Here is a 23258-nt window from a genome sequence, read left to right as displayed (position 1 = left end):
CTTTGGGTGGTGGACCATTCTTGATGAACACAGGAATCTTTGGAGCGTGAGAAACCCAGCATTGTTGCAGTGCTTGACACCAAACTGGTGCTACTGGCACCTACTACCATACCCCGTTCAAATGCACTTACATCTTTTGTCTTGCCCATTCACCCTCACGTACACAATCCCTGTCTCAAGTCTTAAAAATCCTTCTTCAACCTGTCTCCTCCACTTCATCTACACTGATTTTGAAGTGGGTTTAACAAGTGATATCAATAAGGGATCATTGCTTTAACCTGATCAGTCTGTCATGGAAAGAGCAGGTGTTCTTAAGTTTTGCATACTCAGTGTAAATACACTGAACAAAAATAAACGCAACATTTTAAAGTGCTGGTCCCAAGTTTCATGAGCGGAAATAAGAGCCCAGAAATGTTCCAAACTCACAAAAAGTGTATTTCTCTCAAATTTGTTTACATCCCTTTTAGTGAGCATTTCTCCTTTGCCAAGATAATCCATCCACCTGACAGGTGTGGCATATCAAGAAGCTGATTAAACAGCATGGTCATTACACATGTGCACCTTGTGCTGGGGACAATAAAAGGCCACTCTAAAATGTGCAGTTTTGTCACACAACACAATTCCACAGATGTCTCAAGTTTTGAGGGAGCGTGCAATTGGCATGCTGACTGCAGGAATGTCCACCAGAGCTGTGGTCAGAGTTGAATGTTAATTTCTCTACTGTAAGCCACCTCCAACATCGTTTTAGAGAATTTGGCAGTACGTCCAACCGGCCTCAGTCGCAGACCACGTATTACTGCACTGTTTGTGCTTGAGAAACAACATTTTCACTGCACCTGCGATAACATCTGCAAATCTGTGTACACGCAACTCAAAATTAAGATGTTCTTAATGTTTTGTACATTCAGTTTACATACACACTTTATAGTGCGTGTGAATACCATACACACTTTATAGTGCGTGTGAATACCATACACACTTTATAGTGTGCGTGTGAATACCATACACACTTTATAGTGTGCGTGTGAATACCATACACACTTTATAGTGTGTGTGTGAATACCATACACACTTTATAGTGTGTGTGTGAATACCATACACACTTTATAGTGTGTGTGTGAATACCATACACACTTTATAGTGTGTGTGTGTGAATACCATACACACTTTATAGTGTGTGTGTGTGAATACCATACACACTTTATAGTGTGTGTGTGAATACCATACACACTTTATAGTGCGTGTGAATACCATACACACTTTATAGTGCGTGTGAATACCATACACACTTTATAGTGCGTGTGAATACCATACACTTTGAATACAGATCATTTTGAGTCATTAAGACAGGACAGTGGTACAGTGGTACACAGCTTTTACACAGCTGATGAAGTGCTTGTGTATGATGAGCAAACACAGCAGAGATGTGTGTATCCTCCTGACTGGGTCTGCTATTAGGAGACGTGGGACAGGGAAGGGTTGAGCCTGGTTTCTGTTAGCACCCTGTTACCACCTCCTCCGCAGGGCTGGGTGCTGTCACAACATGACCAGCATCAGGAGGAATGTGCCCCCCCCTCACCCTCCCTCCCAGCAGTGTAATCCACCTCAGGTGGCTCATTGACCAGGCTTCCTCTGCAGCGCCCCGGCTTACCTCTGGAAAGGTAACCGCACGCTCAGCTATGAGGGAAAACCACACGCTATTGTCTGGCTCTTGTTGTGTGAGAGAGAAGCAGCAGCGAGAGTGAAGCGGCTATTATTACTGGTTTGTTTTTTGGGAGCGCCAGGGCAGGTATGATCCCCAGAGGAGGTGGGTGGGGTGTATATGACATGGCAGATGTTCTCACGAAGACCCATGACAAAAAAAGCACTGTCAGCGAGGCTGTGGCGTCCTATGAGGAAGAAATGCTATTTTCTGACATCTCTGAACTGTGGAAGCCATAGAGCCATTATTGTGGTGTAATGCCATATATTTCTATCCCACCAGTGTTTACCTTGAGTCATTAGGAAGTGTGTGTGTCCATGACAACGGTGAGGGTTAAGAACCTTGTGGCTGGGCCTTGAGGAAGACCTCTCTATTCCTGACTCCAAGTCTCCCAGTACAGCTATTTCTACTCGACCTCATCTGTTTCCTTGAGTCAGGAATAGTGTCGGGAGATAAGTCTTTCTGTTTCTAATGTTAATATGTGACTTTCCAGATTCTCTTATGTGCTCTTCAGGATTTCAATCCTATGTGTCTTGATTTGATTAAGTCGTTGGGTGACTTATCACCTGAGTTCAGAGGAGTTTCTTTGACTCCTGGCTCTGTTCAGAGAACACTGGGGTTTGGTTAAGTACAAGCAGTGGTGGGAAAAGTAAAGATACCTTTTTAATAGAAAATGACTCAAGTGAAAGTAAAAGTCACCCAGTAAAATTCTACTTGAGTGGAAGTCTAAAAAGTATTTGGTTTAAAATATACTTAAGTATCAAAAGTAAAAGTATAAATAATTTCAAATTCCTTATATTAGGCAGGCCAGGTGGCACCATTTTCTTGTTTTTTATTTATTTACGGAAAGCCACGGGCCACTCCAACATTCAGACATAATTTACAAATGAAGCATGTGTGTTTAGTGAGTCCGCCAGATCAGAGGCAGTAGAGATGACCAGGGATGTTCTCTGTTTAGTGAGTCTGCCAGATCAGAGGCAGTAGAGATGACCAGGGATGTTCTCTGTTTAGTGAGTCCACCAGATCAGAGGCAGTAGAGATGACCAGGGATGTTCTCTGTTTAGTGAGTCCACCAGATCAGAGGCAGTAGAGATGACCAGGGATGTTCTCTGTTTAGTGAGTCCACCAGATCAGAGGCAGTAGGGATGACCAGGGATGTTCTCTGTTTAGTGAGTCCACCAGATCAGAGGCAGTAGGGATGACCAGGGATGTTCTCTTGATATGTTCTCTTGATAAGTGAATTTGACTATTTTCCTGTCCTGCTAAGCATTCAAAAGGTAACGAGCACGGTTGGGTGTCAAGGAAAATGTATGGAGTAAAAAGTACAATATTTTCTTAAGGAATGTAGTCAAAGTAGTCAAAAATATGAATAGTTAAGTACAGATACCCCCCAAAAAGACCTTAGTTCTGTAAAGTATTTTTACTTTACACCACTGAGTACAAGGGTGGGTCTGTGACTGTTTTTCTATTCCATTCAAGTTCTGTGTTTGTGCGTAGATGCATACGTGTGTAAGTGCACTCACAAATGCTTGTTTGTGTGTCAAGTCCAGGCCATAATCGTCCTTAAGCCGCAGATATTCGATCTGTGTGTTTTGATGGGCTTCTGCTGACTGACAATCACACAGCCAAGCCTATCTTTTATTTAACCTTCATTTAACTAGGTAAGTCCGTTTTAGAACAAATTATTATTTACAATGACAGCCTACCCCGGCCAAACCCTAATCCGGATGACGCTGGGCTAATTGTGTGCCGCCCTGTGGGACTCCCAATCTCGGCCGGTTGTGATACAGCCTAGAATCGAACCAGGGTCTGTAGTGTCGCCTCTAGCACTGACATGCAGTGTCTTAGACCGGTGCGCCACTCGGTAGCCCACTGTCCTACTCCTCTCAATCTTTGTCAAGCCTTCAGACACGCAGAAGACGGTGGGGAGACCGAGCAGGAGAGTAAGTTGTACCTCCATTGTTACACAAGCCTATGAAACCCAACACTCATTCACCTAAGCCAGGGGCTAACTTAGGAGAGGAAAGAAGCTGCTTTTGCGGCTGGAAAATGTCACCTTGAACTGTCATTATTCACACCTGAATTAGAGTGAGTTATAGCAGCCGGAGGGTTTTTAGACTGATGTGTGGACATGTCTCATAGTCTGTCATTCCTGTGTCTTTGCTTCTGGTGCCCCGGGAGATGAGGAGGCAGTGGACGTGACGATTAGCATTTCTAACACTGTGTTTATTTTGTAATTCCCTGCATATTATGCAAGAGCTTGCAAATTTGACCAATCACCGCATAAAACAGTCAAATCATCAATGTTATCGCATATTATTATTATTATTTACAATGACAGCCTACCCCGGCCAAACCCTAATCCAAGTTAGCCCATCACCACAGTACAAAAAGAGGGCTCGCAATTTCAATCACTGCAATTTTCCCCCTCAGGTGACTGAAAAGATTTGGCATGGGTCCCCGGATCCTCAAAAAGTTCTACAGCTGCACCATCGAGAGCATCCTGGCCGGTTGTATCACCGCCTGCTATAGCAACTGCTCAGCATCTGCTCAGCATCTGACCGTAAGACGCTACAGAGGGTAGTACGTACGGCCCAGCACATCACTGTGGCCAAGCTTCCTGCCATCCAGGACCTATATACTAGGCGGTGTCAGAATCAATCACATGTATTTATCATGCCCTTCTTACATCAGCTGATGTCACAAAGTGCTGTACTGAAACCCAGCCTAAAACCCCAAACAGCAAGCAACGCAAGTGTAGAAGCACAGAAAAACTCCCTAGAAAGGCCAGAACCTAGGAAGAAACGTAGAGAGGAACCAGGCTATGAGGGGTGGCCTCAGTCCTCTTCTGGCTGTGCCGGGTAGAGATTATAACAGAACGTGACCAAGTTGTTCAAACAGCAGGTTTGGGACATGTAGCATGTCCGGTGAACAGGTCAGGGTTCCATAGCCGCAGGCAGAACAGTTGAAACTGGAGCAGCAGCACGACCAGGTGGACTGGGGACAGCAAGGAGTCATCAGGCCAGGTAGTCCTGAGGCATGGTCTTAGGGCTCAGGTCCTCTGAGAGAGAGAGAAAGAGAATTAGAGCGAGCATATTTCAATTCACACAGGACACCGGATAAGACAGGAGAAATACTCCAGATATAACAGACTGACCCTAGCCCCCCGACACACAAACTATTGCAACATAAATATTGGAGACTCCAGTCACCCAAGTCATAGACTGTTTTCTCTGCTACCACACAGCAAGCAGTACCAGAGCGCCAAGTCTAGGACCAAAAGTCTCCTTAACAGCTTCTACCCCCAAGCCATAAGACTGCTAAACAATTAATCAAATGGCCACCTGACTATTTACATTGACCCCCTTAACTGGCCAGCAGTGTACCGAGTCCAGATGGAGTGGCCATCCTCTGTTTTGATATTCAGACAGTCGTTGTTTCTGACCCATCCCCCTGAGAGAGGCTGTAATGCTGTTGGCTGGAATGATTCATGTTTTTAATTTCCTTCTTTCTAGGACACTTTATAACATTCAGTTACCACTCACTCTACTGCAGCACACCTCTGGGCAACACCTTTAGTATGTTTTAGCTGTTTGGATATGACTTCTGTATCAGTATCACAGTTAGACAGTAATATATTATCCACCCAGACCATGGAACATATTAATTTATGATGGCCATTCTACTGGAACACTCCTGTGAATAATTAAATTGTGAAAGTGGTCTAAGGCACGACATCTCGGTCCTTGAGGCGTCACTACAGACCCAGGTTCAATCCCAGGCTGTGTCGCATCCGGCCGTGACTGGGAATCCCATAGGGTGGCGCACAATTGGCCCAGTGTCGTTGGGGGAGGGTTTGGCCGGGGCGGGGGGGGGGGGGGCTTTACTTGGCTCATCGCGCTCTTGCGACTCCTTGTGGCTGGCCAGGCGCTTGCAGTCTGATTTCAACAAGATCGAAATTGAGGAGAAAAAGGGTTGCACACCATTTTGCATTGCAAAGCAGCCCTTTCCTGACAAAACAGGTCACCACTGGCACTGCATTGCATTGCACACGTGGCCCTTCTCTCGCTCTGTGCTCTGACTCTGAGTGTTTTCGGCCCCAACCTGACCGTTGTATTTCACAGTGACCTTGTTTAGATCTCTCTGCAGAGTACATTCATGTCCACCATTTCAAGTTTTCACCTTCTGAGCTGTGGATAGTTTGTTCTATCAACACGCAGGGGATTTATAGGAATGGCACTTGGAACAGCCGATCATCATGTACTGAGGTGAAGTGAAGGCCACTGTCTGTCTGTTCCAGTCCAGCCAGGCTTGGCCCAGGACCCTGAAGCTGTCAAGTTTGCCAGGCACAGACTCAGTCCAGGAGGGAGAGGTTATCCTCTCCTTTTTGTGCTAGATAACAACCACTGGTTCTGGTCACACACACGCAGGCACGCGCGCACGCACACTCGAGCCCCCCGAAGATTTCTTCCCAAGTCCCAGATAACTTGAGCAAGTTTTCTGTTCCATGAGCAGCCAGATTCACAGCCGTGGAATTCCATTTATTTGTTAATTGCTCTCTTTATCTCGTGTTTAACAATTTATGGACGTCAAACATCCCATTATAATCCCAGCCCGTCAAACAGTGACATACTGCTGCGCGTCCCCTGTACCCCCTAGCCATGTTTCTAGAGGGAGAAGTAACATTTCAGTCCTTGTCAGGTGTAGTAGAGGGGTACAGGGGAGGTCAGAGCTGCTTCACAGGGGTCACAGGTCAAGCTCAGAGGGGTTTAAGGGAATTTATTTGGGGCGAGATGGAGCAGATTTCCTCGTCAACAACCAGAAGGGCAGAGGGTCACGCTGGGGATCTTTGGTTATTATTTTGTAGCGAAATAAAAATAGAGAGATACATTCCAGAATGGGTCCATTTGTATTTGGTGTCCTGGGTTCAACTTGACATGGGACAGTCAACGTTTCAGTTGTGTTTTGTCTCGTGTGGCTCCAGGGCGGCAACTCGCTGAACTGGTTTCTTACTAAGCTCTCCCCCCTCAGATAAGACGTTTGGCACGTCGCCATGGGACGCGCTCATTAAATAGGGGTTCCGTTAGATGGAATGGTCCGCCATTATCGCTTGGGCTTTCCTGTATCTGGTCTGATGAGAGCAAACCTCAGTCCGTCTCATTAGAAGTAATCCTGCTTACTGTAGAACCCAACAATTACATCCAACAATAGGCTGCTGCTTAGACTGGTGAGGAGCTTCCATTACACTCCGCAGCAGAGCCTTTGGGCATATTAATTATATATCTACTATGACATGGTTTAAAAGATACGTTTGGAGTATTTGACGTGTGGTTTTTCTTGAAGTTTGTTTTGTAAGAGTGTAGAGTCATGTTTATCGAGTTAGCCAGGCCTAACTCATTATGCCAACCTCCTCTTCTACCCTCCATAAATAAAACAGCTGCCACAGCCAGACTCTCTGAGATGGTATTTGAGCGTTTCAAGTTGAAAACTTGCCTCCTTCCCTAAAAGGGTACACCCATGCCTCACTCCATCCTAGTGTCACCCAACGGGAGCTGGCAAGTCTGCAGGCTGTCATCTCGGAGTGACCTGCTGCTGCCTGCCTGTCAATGTCCCTCCCTCTCGCCGCCATCTCGCCGCCACCCCCCTCCTCTCCTGAAAAAACCCATTAGCGTTTGATTGAAAGGATCCTCAGCAGGGATAGGGGGGCTTCCTTAAACCTTGTAAAGTGGCCACCTAATCCTTCAAGTACTGCCATAAATCAGCTCAGGAAAACCATCACTCTGCCATGCAGCCAGCTGCTCCCCGGCCCGGTCGCTGTGCCTGTCATCGGGCAGGGCACCAGCAGGCCACTGGCCAGGCAACGTGGTGCTGCCTATCTCTGTCCCTCGCCCCAGTGTAGGGAGCTGTTAGCCTGGACCCAGGTGGGGCACGGCTCAGCCTAATGGACCTCCTGCTCCAGGGGTGGGTGAGGCGTGAGACCGCAGGGTAGCGACCTGGCCAGATGGAGAACTAGCTTCCTCGTCATTTAGCCCCTAGTCACAATGTGACATAACTTTGCCTTGAGGAGAGGTTTTCTGCCAGACAACCTGAGCCTAGGTCACAAGGAACATGGTTCATTAGCATGAGGAGTGTATACCACACATGGGACATCTCACCCGGAGCTTTCCCTTCTGTGTCTCACACAAATTCTCTCTCACATGGACATCCATTTCACTGGGTCTTGGAGATGGTGTGACGCTTTCCTTAACAACGTGAAACGCAGCAGCGTGGCTTTGGTTTTTATACACATGGCGAATTTTAAGATTGTGAAGCCATTACTTTTTTCCTGTTAGGATTTGAAGAGGCTTTCATCTTCACCTTAATTACTACAGTCAATTTCACACGACTTCAGAAGTCACCTGCTTTTTTACCTCGCAGCCGCAGGATAGTTCGTCTGATTTTATTCCGTTGTGTCTACATTTTATAGTTGTTTTTTTTTGGACAGTTAATTGTGTCCCATGATGAAATCGTAAAAGGGATTGTGGATCTGTCTCCGTCTGTTCGTTTCTTACATAAGTCACCCGCGATATCTCAGACACAGCTGGCCCAATTTTGACAAAACTTGGATGAATTATGCATCTTTCCATAGAGATCCGGCATTTATTTGCCCTAGGCGGAAGCTATAGTAATTGCCAGAAATTTGTTACACGCAATATCTGTTGACCCAAGGGGGGGGGGGGGGGTGTTGCCCTGTTTATTACGTGTGTGGGGTCCCATAGCTACTAGATCTAGCTCACACAGACCATGTGACCTAGAATTGAGGTCACCTTGTTTTGGAGGCAGGTTCGGAGTTTTACTCCTCCTGCTCCATATCTCTGCCACTGCTTCATGGCTTCCCCTTTATCTTCCTGGAACGTTCTAGTGACGTGTTCTCCTTTTTTAAAACCCAACGCATTTCATCCCGTCTTCCTTGACCCTCCTTCACCCAGGGCCTGTGTTTGTTTTAGCCACATTGTGAGCCGTTAGCGTGGCTGTTCAAGGCCGGTCTCCCATCCAGACTGTCCCAGGCCGCGTCAGCAGCCCAGTCACGTAGGTTCAGTTAGGGGCCTAAAGAACCTTCTGCTAAAGCTGTCTGTCAACTCGACGATCCCAATGACCTAGTGGCATAGCTTATCTGTGAAATGAAGTGCTGCGTACCGGAGCTCAGGTACCCATGAGTTACTGACCCTGTCACCAGTCTCGGGTGATTCAGGCTTTTGAATGGCCTTATACGACTACATCAGTGTTTGTCTTGCGAAAAAATTGCATCCCCTCTATGCATTTGCCTGACAGTATTGGACGTAGGTTATTACAAAGCAATGAATGACTTCACACTTGCTTCCCAGTCACTATGAGCTGGCTTAGGATTGGTTTACCCCCCCCCCGCTGTAACCCACCTTTCCCCTCTGCTCTCCTCTCCAGATGAGCGCGAAGCGGTGCAGAAGAAAACCTTCACTAAGTGGGTGAACTCTCACCTGGGCCGTGTGACGTGCCGCATCGGGGACCTGTACACTGACCTGAGAGATGGACGCATGCTCATCCGCCTGCTGGAGGTGCTGTCAGGAGAACAGCTGGTCAGTAACTCCCTCTGTCCTCCTAACTCTGACTCCTGACCCTAAGCCTGACCTTAACCCTGACCCATCACTCATGACTCACCTTGTTGGTCCTGAACAAACCCCTCTCTCATTCCTTCATTCTTTTCCTCATTTGAGCCCTCCACCCTGCTTAACATGACATCTGTCTTCATTCCTGTACGCCCTTCCTCTCCCTCTCTGTTATCCATGTCTCTTTCCAGCACTCTCTCACACAACCTGACTCTCCCCCGTTTCTCTCCAGCCGAAGCCCACCAAGGGGCGTATGCGTATCCACTGCCTGGAGAATGTGGACAAAGCCCTGCAGTTCCTCAAGGAGCAGAAGGTCCACCTGGAGAACATGGGCTCTCACGACATCGTGGACGGGAACCACCGCCTCACCCTGGGTCTCATCTGGACCATCATCCTCCGCTTCCAGGTACCGTGTGAATCCTTGTAATGTTCTATACAATGCCTTTCTGTATGCCTTTCTAGAGAGTAGAAGGTGCATGTGAATATTACCCCCCCCCCCCCCCCCTCGGCCAGTACTGCCCTGTTCCTCACCTCCACCACTCTGCCTAGTCCTATCATGTTCCTTACCCCCACCTTGGGCACCCCACCCTGCCAAGTCCTGTCCTATTCCTCTACCCCACCTGGGTCACCTCGCCCAGTCCAGTCCTATTCCTCTACCCCTCCTGGGTCACCCCACCCTGCCCAGTCCTGCCCTATTCCTCTACCCCACCTGGGTCACCCCACCCTGCCCAGTCCTGTCCTATTCCTCAACCCCACCTGGGTCACCTCGCCCAGTCCTGTCCTATTCCTCTACCCCACCTGGGTCACCCACCCTGTCCTATTCCTCAACCCCACCTGGGTCACCCTGCCCAGTCCTGTCCTATTCCTCAACCCCACCTGGGTCACCTCGCCCAGTCCTGTCCTATTCCTCTACCCCACCTGGGTCACCTCGCCCAGTCCTGTCCTATTCCTCTACCCCACCTGGGTCACCTCGCCCAGTCCTGTCCTATTCCTCTACCCCACCTGGGTCACCTCGCCCAGTCCTGTCCTATTCCTCTACCCCACCTGGGTCACCTCGCCCAGTCCTGTCCTATTCCTCTACCCCATCTGGGTCACCCCACCCTGCCCAGTCCTGTCCTATTCCTCAACCCCACCTGGGTCACCTCGCCAAGTCCTGTCCTATTCCTCTACCCCACCTGGGTCACCCCACCCCGCCCAGTCCTGTCCTATTCCTCTACCCCACCTGGGTCACCTCGCCCAGTCCTGTCCTATTCCTCTACCCCACCTGGGTCACCCCACCCTGCCCAGTCCTGTCCTATTCCTCTACCCCACCTGGGTCACCCTGCCCAGTCCTGTCCTATTCCTCAACCCCACCTGGGTCACCTCGCCCAGTCCTGTCCTATTCCTCTACCCCACCTGGGTCACCCCACCCTGCCCAGTCCTGTCCTATTCCTCTACCCCACCTGGGTCACCTCGTCCTGTCCTATTCCTCTACCCCACCTGGGTCACCCTGCCCAGTCCTGTCCTATTCCTCTACCCCACCTGGGTCACCTCGCCCAGTCCTGTCCTATTCCTCTACCCCATCTGGGTCACCTCGTCCTGTCCTATTCCTCTACCCCACCTGGGTCACCTCGCCCAGTCCTGTCCTATTCCTCTACCCCATCTGGGTCACCTCGCCCAGTCCTGTCCTATTCCTCTACCCCACCTGGGTCACCTCGCCCAGTCCTGTCCTATTCCTCTACCCCACCTGGGTCACCTCGCCCAGTCCTGTCCTATTCCTCTACCCCACCTGGGTCACCTCGCCCAGTCCTGTCCTATTCCTCTACCCCACCTGGGTCACCTCGCCCAGTCCTGTCCTATTCCTCTACCCCACCTGGGTCACCTCGCCCAGTCTTGTCCTATTCCTCTACCCCACCTGGGTCACCCCACCCTGCCCAGTCCTGTCCTATTCCTCTACCCCACCTGGGTCACCCCACCCCGCCCAGTCCTGTTCTATTCCTCTACCCCACCTGGGTCACCTCGCCCAGTCCTGTCCTATTCCTCTACCCCACCTGGGTCACCCCACCCTGCCCAGTCCTGTCCTATTCCTCTACCCCACCTGGGTCACCCTGCCCAGTCCTGTCCTATTCCTCAACCCCACCTGGGTCACCTCGCCCAGTCCTGTCCTATTCCTCTACCCCACCTGGGTCACCCCACCCTGCCCAGTCCTGTCCTATTCCTCTACCCCACCTGGGTCACCTCGTCCTGTCCTATTCCTCTACCCCACCTGGGTCACCTCGCCCAGTCCTGTCCTATTCCTCTACCCCACCTGGGTCACCTCGCCCAGTCCTGTCCTATTCCTCTACCCCATCTGGGTCACCTCGTCCTGTCCTATTCCTCTACCCCACCTGGGTCACCTCGCCCAGTCCTGTCCTATTCCTCTACCCCATCTGGGTCACCTCGCCCAGTCCTGTCCTATTCCTCTACCCCACCTGGGTCACCTCGCCCAGTCCTGTCCTATTCCTCTACCCCACCTGGGTCACCTCGCCCAGTCCTGTCCTATTCCTCTACCTCACCTGGGTCACCCTACCCTGCCCAGTCCTGTCCTATTCCTCTACCCCACCTGGGTCACCTCGCCCAGTCCTGTCCTATTCCTCTACCTCACCTGGGTCACCCCACCCTGCCCAGTCCTGTCCCCTATTCCTCTACCTCACCTGGGTCACCTCGCCCAGTCCTGTCCTATTCCTCTACCCCACCTGGGTCACGCCACCCTGCCCAGTCCTGTCCCCTATTCCTCTACCTCACCTGGGTCACTTCGCCCAGTCCTGTCCTATTCCTCTACCTCACCTGGGTCTCCCCACCCTGCCCAGTCCTGTCCTATTCCTCTACCTCACCTGGGTCACCTCGCCCAGTCCTGTCCTATTCCTCTACCTCACCTGGGTCACCCCACCCTGCCCAGTCCTGTGTCCTATTCCTCTACCTCACCTGGGTCACCCCACCCTTCCCAGTCCTGTCCCCTATTCCTCTGCCTCACCTGGGTCACCCCACCCTGCCCAGTCCTGTCCCCTATTCCTCTGCCTCACCTGGGTCACCCCACCCTGCCCAGTCCTGTCCCCTATTCCTCTGCCTCACCTGGGTCACCCCACCCTGCCCAGTCCTGTCCCCTATTCCTCTACCTCACCTGGGTCACCCCACCCTGCCCAGTCCTGTCCTATTCCTCTACCCCACCTGGGTCACCTCGACCAGTCCTGTCCTATTCCTCTACCTCACCTGGGTCACCCCACCCTGCCCGGTCCTGTCCCCTATTCCTCTACCTCACCTGGGTCACCCCACCCTGCCCAGTCCTGTCCTATTCCTCTACCCCACCTGGGTCACCTCGCCCAGTCCTGTCCTATTCCTCTACCTCACCTGGGTCACCCCACCCTGCCCGGTCCTGTTTTATTCCTCAACCCCAACTGTTATGGAATGCTCTTCCACCAAAGGTTACTCAGGCAAAATATATTATTATGTATACAGTTGAAGTCGGAAGTTTACATACACTTAGGTTGGAGTCATTTAAAACTAGTTTTTCCACAAATTTCTTGTTAACAAACTATAGTTTTGGCAAGTTGGTTAGGACATCCACTTTGTGCATGACACTAGTCATTTTTCCAACAGTTGTTTACAGACAGATTATTTCACTTATAATTCACAGTATCACAATTCCAGTGGATCAGCAGTTTACATACACTAGGTTGACTGCCTTTAAACAGCTTGGAACATTCCAGAAAATTATGTCATGGCTTTAGAAGCTTCTGATAAGCTAATTGACATCATTTGAGTCAATTGGAGGTGTACCTGTGGATGTATTTCAAGGCCTACCTTCAAACTCAGTGCCTCTTTGCTTGACATCATGGGGAAATCAAAAGAAATCAGCCAAGACCCCAGAAAGAAATTGTAGACCTCCACAAGTCTGGTTCATCCTTGGGAGCAATTTCCAAATGCCTGAAGGTACGACGTTCAGCTGTACAAACAATAGTACGCAAGTATAAACACCATGGGACCACACAGCCTTCATACCGCTCAGGAAGGAGACTTGTTCTGTCTTCTAGAGATGAACGTACTTTGGTGCGAAAAGTGCAAATCAATCCCAGAACAACAGCAAAGGACCTTGTGAATATGCTGTAGGAAACGAGCCACTGCTCCAAAACCGACATACAAAAACAAAGCTACAGTTTGCAACTGCACATGGGGACAAACATCATACTTTTGGAGAAATGTCCTCTAGTTGGATAAAACAAAAATAGAACTGTTTGGCCATAATGACCATCGTTATGTTTAGAGGAAAAGGGGGAGGCTTGCAAGCCGAAGAACACCATACCAACCGTGAAGCATGGGGGTGGCAGCTTCATGTTGTGGGGGTGCTTTGCTGCAGGAGGGACTGGTGCACTTCACAAAATAGATGGCATTATGAGGTAGGAAAATTATGTGGATATGTTGAAGCAACATCTCAAGACATCAGTCAGGAAGTTAAAGCTTGGTTGCAAATGGGTCTTCCAAATGGATAATGACTCCAATTATACTTCCAAAGTTGTGGCAAAATGGCTTAAGGACAACAAGGTCAATGTATTGCAGAGGCCATCACAAAGCCTGACCTCAATCCTATAGAACATTTGTGGGCAGAACTGAAAAAAAGCGTGTGCGAGCAAGGAGGCCTACAAACCTGACTCAGTTACACCAGCTCTGTCAGAAGGGAATGGGCCAAAATTCACCCAACTTATTGTGGGAAGCTTGTGGAAGGCTACCTGAAACGTTTGACCCAAGTTAAACAATTTAAAGGCAATGCTACCAAATACTAATTGAGTGTATGTAAACTTCTGACCCACTGGGAATGTAATGAAGGAAATGAAAGCTGAAATAAATAATTATCTCTACTATTATTCTGACATTAAACATTCTTAAAATAAAGTGGTGATCCTAACTGACCTAAACAGGGAATTATTACTAGGATTAAATGTCAGGGATTGTGAAATACTGAGTTTAAATGTATTTGGCAAAGGTGTATGTAAACTTCTGACTTCAACTGTATGTGAATAATGTGTAAATCGTATTTTTGTTGTCTCTTGGTGTCTTTCCTTTATTACTCTGTTTAATTTAATGGAATCCTATATTTTGTCTTCCTCTTCCGTACTTTGTCATGTATTTGTACAATTTATGTGGAGTTAATGGGGTCCCTAAGAAAAGTAACTAAACCTCCATTCTGTTGTATTCTGGGACGACTGTGGTTTCAGATTATGTAAATATTCGAATTAAATTTCAGCGTTCAATTTCTTTCCTCTTCTTTTAAAAAAAAAAAGACATAATTACAAAAAAAACTCAAATGAATCGGCCCTTATCTCTGCTCTCTTGTTAGACTGATTGGATTGTGATTTATCATCAAACCTAATACAAAGCTGCATGTAAGACTGATTTCAGTGAAGTCTTAATTTCCCAGAGAGCGAGAGAGAGAGAGAGAGAGAGAGAGGGAGCGCGAGAGCTGGCTGAAGTGTTAAGCAGGCAGTGTGTCTAAGAGAGTACTCTGCTCTGCTAACAGATCCAGGACATCAGTGTGGAGACTGAGGATAACAAGGAGAAGAAGTCTGCCAAAGAGGCCCTGCTTCTCTGGTGCCAGATGAAGACCGCTGGGTGAGAAGGGAGAGAGAAACTGGGGAGAGGGAGAGGGGGGAGGGAGCGAGACATGTTCAAGGATGTGCAAGCAATGTGAATGTATGATAGAAGTGAAATGATTTGAAGAACGTTGGGTTTCGAGAGCTTGGGACTATAAGGTTCAAAATGTAGATATTGACATAGCCTTGTTTTGTTCAGTGTTGTCCACTCTATATAGTACTTGAACTACCACGATTCATGTTCAGTTCAAAAGAACACAAGAAACATTTCGATTGAAAGCCAATTATCTCATAATCATATTTTTGCAGATGGAACCTTATCGTCCCAAGTCCTTGGTTTGTCAACATCAAAATAGCCTAGGTTCTGTGTCGATGATTAATGAGCTGTGAACTTGTCCCTGCAGGTACCCCAACGTCAACGTTCACAACTTCACCACCAGCTGGAGAGACGGCCTGGCGTTCAACGCCATCGTGCACAAACACAGGTCAACGCCCTTCCCCTCTGTCAATGTGGCCTGTCACACTGTATAAAATGCTTCAGTCACTCATTTCAACAGTAGGCGCTGACATTGTCCATCACCTGACACGCTTTCTGTGTGTTGTGATATAAATCAGTCTGTCCAATACTGTTGTACTTGCAGTGCGTTTGAGAAATGGGCTACCTGTTATGACACACAACCTCCCTGGGGTGACTGTATCCCCGTTCTCTATTTTTGGTTTGACCCTCTTTTCAAACCCTCTACAGTTTGGATAAGTGGATACAAATGAATTGGAATAAGTTGACCTAGATAACAGAAATAAAACCCACTGGTTTAGCATGCAAGGCAATGCCTGTTGACTCAACGCTGCCCACTGCTGGTGGCTCCTGCGTTACAGTGGGAGACGGGCCTCTTGAGCGACTGGCCTTTTAACATGACTACAACTCTAACAAATGGAAGACCATGTATTATTCTCATCATTGACTCTTTATTTCTCAACTGAGGCTCAAAGTACGAGCAGATTTGAAATATGCTCTGAATGTGCTACAAGGCAATCATGTCAGTTCTGTCACTGCCCTTTTTTTCTTATCTCATCCTATTCAAAGTGGAGCTGAGGGAGTGGAAGGGATGATTAGAACTGCTCTGAAGAAACGTCGTCATCGTCGACATGGTCCACAGTTACCGTAGAACTCACAGAATCATGGTGGCATGTTGATGAAGATGCAATCTGTCAGTCAATTGAAATACATTCATTAGGCCCTAGTCTATGGAATTCATATGACTGGGCAGAGGCGCAGCCATGCGTGGGCGTTGGAGGGCATAGGCCCACTGACTTGGCAGCTAGGCCCAGGCAATCAGATCGAGTTATTCCCCACAAAAGGGCTTTATTACAGACAGAGATACTCCTCAGCACCCGTTACATGTGGTAGTGAGGCCGGTTGGACGTACTGCCAAATTCTCTAAAATGACATGAGACCAACACTTGTTGGGTTTAATATTTTTGTTCAGTGTGTGTGTATATATATATATATATGCGATTCCTTTCATTAAAAGCGACACCTGTGTTCCCTTCCAGACCGGACGTGATTGAGTTTGACAGCCTGAAGCGTTCCAACGCCCACTACAACCTCCAGAATGCCTTTAACACGGCAGAGAATAAGCTGGGCCTCACCAAACTCCTGGACCCAGAAGGTGAGTAACGTCAGAGCTCTGAGACAGGACATGGGTTGAGCTGTGTGTGCCCTCTGCCTTCCCCCAATGGCTTATGGCCACCAAGACTGTGCTCCTGTCCTGTACTGGGATAGCTGGATGTGGTGTGTGGCGAGGGAGGATTACTGGAATGAATTAAAGCTTAAGTGAGAATAGGTGCCGTGTGGTCTGGCTGGACACGGGGCAGGGCTTAATGATGCCCTCTGACATCACAGAGGAAGTCCATACATGGTGAGGTGTTGGCAACGCTCCAGGGCCATCAATCAGGGCAGGTTTAGAGAAGAGCACCGTGTGTTTAAGTGTTTAATTGACTGGGTTGAGATGGGAGTTTGTGTGGGCGACTGTGTATGGGCGCGTCTGTCTGTGCGTGGGCGCGTCTGTCTGTGCGTGGGCGCGTCTGTCTGTGCGTGGGCGCGTCTGTCTGTGCGTGGGCGCGTCTGTCTGTGTGTGTGGGCTAGAGGTCGACCGATTATGATTTTTCGACGCCGATACCGATTATTTGAGGACCAAAAAAAGCCGATACCGATTAATCGGCCAATTTAAAAACTTTATATATATATATATATATATATATTAATAATAATAAATGTATATACAGTGTGGCAAAAAAAGTATTTAGTCAGCCACCAATTGTGCAAGTTCTCCCACTTAAAAAGATGAGAGGCCTGTAATTTTCATCATAGGTACACTTCAACTATGACAGACAAAATGAGAAAAAATAATCCAGAAAATCACATTGTAGGATTTTTAATGAATTTATTTGCAAATTATGGTGGAAAAAACTTTTGTTATTGACCAAATACTTATCTCAATACTTTGTTAAATACCATTTGTTGGCAATGACAGAGGTCAAACATTTTCTGTAAGTCTTCACAAGGTTTTCACACACTGTTGCTGGTATTTTGGCCCATTCCTCCATGCAGATATCCTCTAGAGCAGTGATGTTTTGGGGCTGTTGCTGGGCAACACGGACTTTCAACTCCCTCCAAAGATTTTCTATGGAGTTGAGATCTGGAGACTGGCTAGGCCACTCCAGAACCTTGAAATGCTTCTTATGAAGCCACTCCTTCATTGCCCGGGCGGTGTGTTTGGGATCATTGTCATGCTGAAAGACCCAGCCACGTTTCATCTTCAATGCCCTTGCTGATGGAAGGAGATTTTCACTCAAAATCTCACGATACATGTCCCCATTCATTCTTTCCTTTACACGGATCAGTCGTCCTGGTCCCTTTGCAGAAAAACAGCCCCAAAGCATGATGTTTCCACCCCCATGCTTCAAAGTAAGTATGGTGTTCTTTGGATGCAACTCAGCATTCTTTGTCCTCCAATCACAACGATTTGAGTTTTTGCCAAATAGTTCTTTTTTGGTTTCATCTGACCATATGACATTCTCCCAATCTTCTTCTGGATCATCCAAATGCTCTCTAGCAAACTTCAGACGGGCCTGGACATGTACTGGCTTAAGCAGGGGGACACGTCTGGCACTGCAGGATTTGAGTCCCTGGCGGCGTAGTGTGTTACTGATGGTAGGCTTTGTTACTTTGGTCCCAGCTCTCTGCAGGTCATTCACTAGGTCCCCCCGTGTGGTTCTGGGATTTTTGCTCACCGTTCGTGATCGTTTTGACCCCACGGGGTGAGATCTTGCGTGGAGCCCCAGATCGAGGGAGATTATCAGTGGTCTTGTATGTCTTCCATTTCCTAATAATTGCTCCCACAGTTGATTTCTTCAAACCAAGCTGCTTACCTATTGCAGATTCAGTCTTCCCAGCCTGATGCAGGTCTACAATTTTGTTTCTGGTGTCCTTTGACAGCTCTTTGGTCTTGGCCATAGTGGAGTTTGGAGTGTGACTATTTGAGGTTGTGGACAGGTGTCTTTTACACTGATAAGTTCAAACAGGTGCCATTAATACAGGTAACGAGTGGAGGACAGAGGAGCCTCTTAAAGAAGAAGTTACAGGTCTGTGAGAGCCAGAAATCTTGCTTGTTTGTTGGTGACCAAATACTTATTTTCCACCACAATTTTCAAATAAATTCATTAAAAATCCTACAATGTGATTTTCTGGATTTTTTTCTCATTTTGTCTGTCGTAGTTGAAGTGTACCTATGATGAAAATTACAGGCCTCATCTTTTTAAGTGGGAGAACTTGCACAATTGGTGGCTGACTAAATACTTTTTTGCCCCACTGTATATATTCACACACACACACACAATTTTGTAATGATGTCAATTTCAACAATACTGAAATGAACAATTAACACTTTTATTTTAACTTAATATAATACATATGGGCTTTTGGATGGGTGTTCTTAAGGTGATTCCACAGGTTGGTGGTATTTTTTTATTTAGCCGTTGCTGACCCCATGCTTACATCTTTATCACAAATAAGACACCTTGCTTTCCCTGGTGCCAATTCCATGTAATAGTCCCACACGGGTGCTCTGCTTTTCTCTGCCATCTGTAAAACACACACACAGCTCTGAAGTGACAATGATACTGGAGAGTCTGCTTAGGAGACAAATACTCTCAACTGTTTGAATAAAAATAGAGTTTAAGTTACCTGTGATGAATGTTGACAACAAAAACTGTCATTTCTATATGTAGGAAATCATATTTTAATAATGGACATGGTAAGAATTGACTACCAAAGTGCGAGTCATAATTCCTATGACACCTTCTAGCAAAATCTGAAAAGCGGTTCCTTCATTAATTTATTCCATAGGATATTTTTTAGATTCACTTAAAATAAGGTCTGTGTTACGTGTAGGCTTACACCACCGTGCCAATTTTAGAACTGTGTAGATATCCATAGGACAAGGTAACTCTGATCAATATTGGTTAAATATAAGCAAAGATAAATTTTTTTTGTAGAGTGGATTTATGAAAATATGTTGACAAACGTTACCTTGTCCTAGTGAGATTTACACGGGTATCAAAACACAGAGGCGGTTTAAGCCTGAACCCTAACCTGCACGAAACACAGACCTTATTTGAAGTAGATCAATACATTCTCTATGGAAGACATGAACAGAGGCGGTTTAAGCACTAAACACAGACCTTATTTGAAGTAGATCAAGACATTCTCTATGGAAGACATGAACGGTAAAATAACCAAGGAACCCCTTTCAAGTTCAGCCGCAGGTTATTACAGAAATTATAACACGTCGACTATTTCTCTCTAAACCATATACCTTTGACTATCACGAGCCTGCTGCTCCCTACTACCCCTCAGTCAGACTGCTCTATCAAATATCAAGTCATAGACTTGACTATAATAAACACACAGAAATACGAGCCTTAGGTCAAATCCGGAAACTATCACCTCGAAAACAAAAGGTTTATTCCGTTCCGTATTGTATCTAACGGGTGGCATCCCTAAGTCTAAATATTGCTGTTACATTGCACAACCTTTAATGTTATGTCGTAATTACGTAAAATTCTGGCAAATTAGTTCGCAAAGAGCCAGGCCCAAACTGTTTCATATACCCTGACTCTGCGTGCAATGAACGCAAGACAAGTGACACAATTTCATCTGGTTAATATTGCCTGCTAACCTGGATTTATTTTAGCTAAATAGGCAGGTTTAAAAATATATACTTGTGTATTGATTTTAAGAAAGGCATTGATTTTTATTGTTAAGTACACATTGGAGCAACGACAGTCATTGATTGATTGATTTTATAAGATAAGTTTAATGCTAGCTAGCAACTTACCTTTGCTTACTGCATTCACATAACAGGCAGGCTCCTCGTGAGGCAGGTGGTTAGAGCGTTGGACAAGTTAACTGTAAGGTTGCAAGATTTGCCTAGTTAAATAATGATTAAATAAAGGTGTAAAAAAAAAATTGCACCCACAAATACCGATTTCCGATTGTTGTGAACTTGAAATCGGCCCTAATTAATCGGCCATTCCAATTAATCGGTTGACCTCTAGTGTGGGCGTGTCTGTCTGTGTGTGTCGTGTGTCTGTGTCTGTCTGTGTCTCTGTGTATGTGTCTGTCTGTGCGTGTGTCTGTGTCTCTGTGTATGTGTCTGTCTGTGCGTGTGTCTCTGTCTCTGTGTGTGTCTGTGTATGTGTCTTGTCTGTGCGTGTGTCTATGCGTGTGTCTGTGCATGTGTCTCTGTCTGTATGTGTCTCTCTGTCTGTATGTGTCTGTCTCTATGTGTATGTGTCTCTGTCTCTGTCTGTATGTGTATGTGTCTGTCTGTGTATCTGTGTGCGTCTGTGTATGCGTCTGTGTATGCGTGTGTCTGTGCGTGTGTCTGTGCGTGTGTCTGTGCGTGTGTCTGTGCGTGTGTCCTGTCTGTCTGTCTGTGTCTGTCTGTCTGTCTGTCTGTCTGTGTGCGTCTGTGTGCGTCTGTGTATGTGTCTGTCTGTGTGTGTGTATCTGTCTCTGTCTGTCTGTGTGTGTGTATCTGTCTGTCTGTCTGTGTGTCTGTCTGTCTGTGTGTGTCTGTCTGTGTATCTGTGTGTCTGTAGTCTGTGTGTGTCTGTGTGTCTGTAGTCTGTGTGTGTCTGTCTGTATCTGTGTGTGTCTGTCTGTGTATCTGTAGTCTGTCTCTGTCTCTGTCTGTCTGTAGTCTGTGTCTGTGCATGCAGAAGTGTGTGGAGAGGAAATGTGGAGCACAGTGAAAGGATCAAGTGTAAATGAACTTCAGTGCTGAAGTAGTGCATGTCTCTCTTTCCAGATGTCAACGTTGACCAGCCGGATGAGAAGTCCATTATCACCTACGTGGCCACCTACTACCACTACTTCTCCAAGATGAAGGCCCTGGCTGTGGAGGGCAAGAGGGTTGGAAAGGTGGGGTACAACGGCTGTGTGTGTGGGCTTGTTACTGTTCTTGGGGCCCATCTTACCCCTTCTCTCCCTCCCAGGTGCTGGACTATGCCATTGAGGCTGACCAGCTGGTTGGGAACTATGAGAGCCTGGCGTCAGAGCTGCTGCAGTGGATCGAGCAGACCATTCTGACCCTGAACGACCGGCAGCTGGCCAACTCCCTGAGCGCCGTGCAGAACCAGCTGCAAGCCTTCAACACCTACCGCACCGTGGAGAAACCCCCTAAGTAAGACGGGGATACACCGGGAATTTAAGAACTGGGATGATGTTCTAGATTAGAACATAAATCTCAGCAGGTTGGAATCATAACTGCACGTATTCCATGGTAGGTTAGGTGTCTGACCTGGCTGTGTTGGTGTTCCTCAGGTTCACAGAGAAAGGCAACCTGGAGGTGCTGCTGTTCACCATTCAGAGCAAGATGAGAGCCAACAACCAGAAGGTGTACATGCCCAGAGAGGGCAAGCTCATCTCTGACATCAACAAGGTATCACTGTCACTCTGTTGTCCACCCAATGGCAAGACGTTTCAACAGAACACATTTTTAGGCCCCTCCCCGTTTGTTCCATTTGCTTCCGTTTGGGGTTCTGTTTGGTTCCTAATGAATACACCCCTCCGGTGACACTGATGCCTTGTAACAAGGTGCAGTTACTCCCTGTTTAAATGCATGACTAGAGTAGAACGTTTAATAAACACCAGTTGACCCTACAGCCGTCTAGGATCATGAATAACACCCCTGGTTTAAGAGACACCCCCGACTTGCTGTGTTCTGATTGGCTCTGCAGGCGTGGGAGCGCCTAGAGAAGGCGGAGCACGAGCGGGAGCTGGCGCTGAGGAACGAGCTGATTCGCCAGGAGAAGCTGGAGATGCTCGCCGCTCGTTTCGACCGCAAGGCCGCCATGAGGGAGACCTGGCTGAGCGAGAACCAGCGGCTCGTCTCTCAGGTAATGCACACACACACACACACACACACACACATTCACTCCCCTGACCTTGAACTGGCAATGTGTTCAAACTGGGAAGGCAGGTGAGGAAGGATGGCGGTTATATTGTCTGTCTTTCAGTTGTCCACAGCCCAGAGTTAACTGTAATCGGAGGTGATGGTTGTGATGACTTTATTTTGATGGAGTGGACAGACGTCCTGCTGTCCTGCAGACAAGCCACTGTAATTATCTCAGTGAGGCAGGGGGGAGGGAGGGATTATATACGCTTGTTCAGTAGCTTTATCATAATTGCTACTGTCATAAGGTTATTCAACAGGCTACAGTTGTATGCATTTGAACACACTGACCTTGTTGATCACAGATCATTTCATGACCAATGCACACGCTGACCACCTCTTCTCACCTCAAACTGTCCTCTTGTCCCTCAGGACAACTTTGGCGTGGACCTGGGAGCGGTGGACGCCGCAACTCGTAAACACGAGGCCATCGAGACGGACATCGGGGCGTACGGGGAGCGCGTGGCGGCCGTGGAGGCGGTGGCCAGGGAGCTGGAGGCGGAGAATTACCACGACGTGCGCCGTGTGCTGGCGAGGAGGGACAACGTGCTGCGGCTGTGGGAGTATCTGAAGGAGCTGTTAGCCGCTCGCAGGGAGAGACTCAACGCACACCGTGACCTGCAGAGACTGCTGCAGGAGATGAGATCCATCATGGACTGGATGGGAGAGATGAAGGTACTGGAACATATCAACACACCCGATATTCTCCCAGTGTAGAAAATGCACACTTGGTCATGGTCATGCTGTACATCTCACACTATCAACCCTGCATGCCAGTCCAAACTCAAATGACTCCTTTCAAAAATGGCGG

The 23258-nt window shown here is 47.6% G+C and overlaps 1 protein-coding gene across 8 annotated transcripts in view; it reads left to right on the top strand.

The window, feature by feature from the left end:
- LOC139418550 (spectrin beta chain, non-erythrocytic 1-like) overlaps positions 1-23258 on the top strand; it is a 99943-nt gene that overhangs the window by 60763 nt on the left and 15922 nt on the right. For all 8 annotated transcript variants that reach the window (XM_071168108.1, XM_071168107.1, XM_071168104.1 and 5 more), the window contains 10 exons: positions 9143-9294; positions 9557-9730; positions 14855-14946; positions 15332-15412; positions 16482-16597; positions 21302-21414; positions 21489-21676; positions 21817-21934; positions 22233-22391; positions 22820-23122. In XM_071168108.1, the coding sequence (XP_071024209.1) occupies positions 9143-9294; positions 9557-9730; positions 14855-14946; positions 15332-15412; positions 16482-16597; positions 21302-21414; positions 21489-21676; positions 21817-21934; positions 22233-22391; positions 22820-23122 (1496 nt within the window). The remainder of the gene's footprint in view (positions 1-9142; positions 9295-9556; positions 9731-14854; positions 14947-15331; positions 15413-16481; positions 16598-21301; positions 21415-21488; positions 21677-21816; positions 21935-22232; positions 22392-22819; positions 23123-23258) is intronic.

Source organism: Oncorhynchus clarkii, chromosome 10 (genome assembly GCF_045791955.1).
Source record: "Oncorhynchus clarkii lewisi isolate Uvic-CL-2024 chromosome 10, UVic_Ocla_1.0, whole genome shotgun sequence".
Taxonomy (NCBI): domain Eukaryota; kingdom Metazoa; phylum Chordata; class Actinopteri; order Salmoniformes; family Salmonidae; genus Oncorhynchus; species Oncorhynchus clarkii.
The sequence above is the reverse complement of the archived record's forward strand: the minus strand, read 5'-3'. Positions and strand labels throughout refer to the sequence as shown.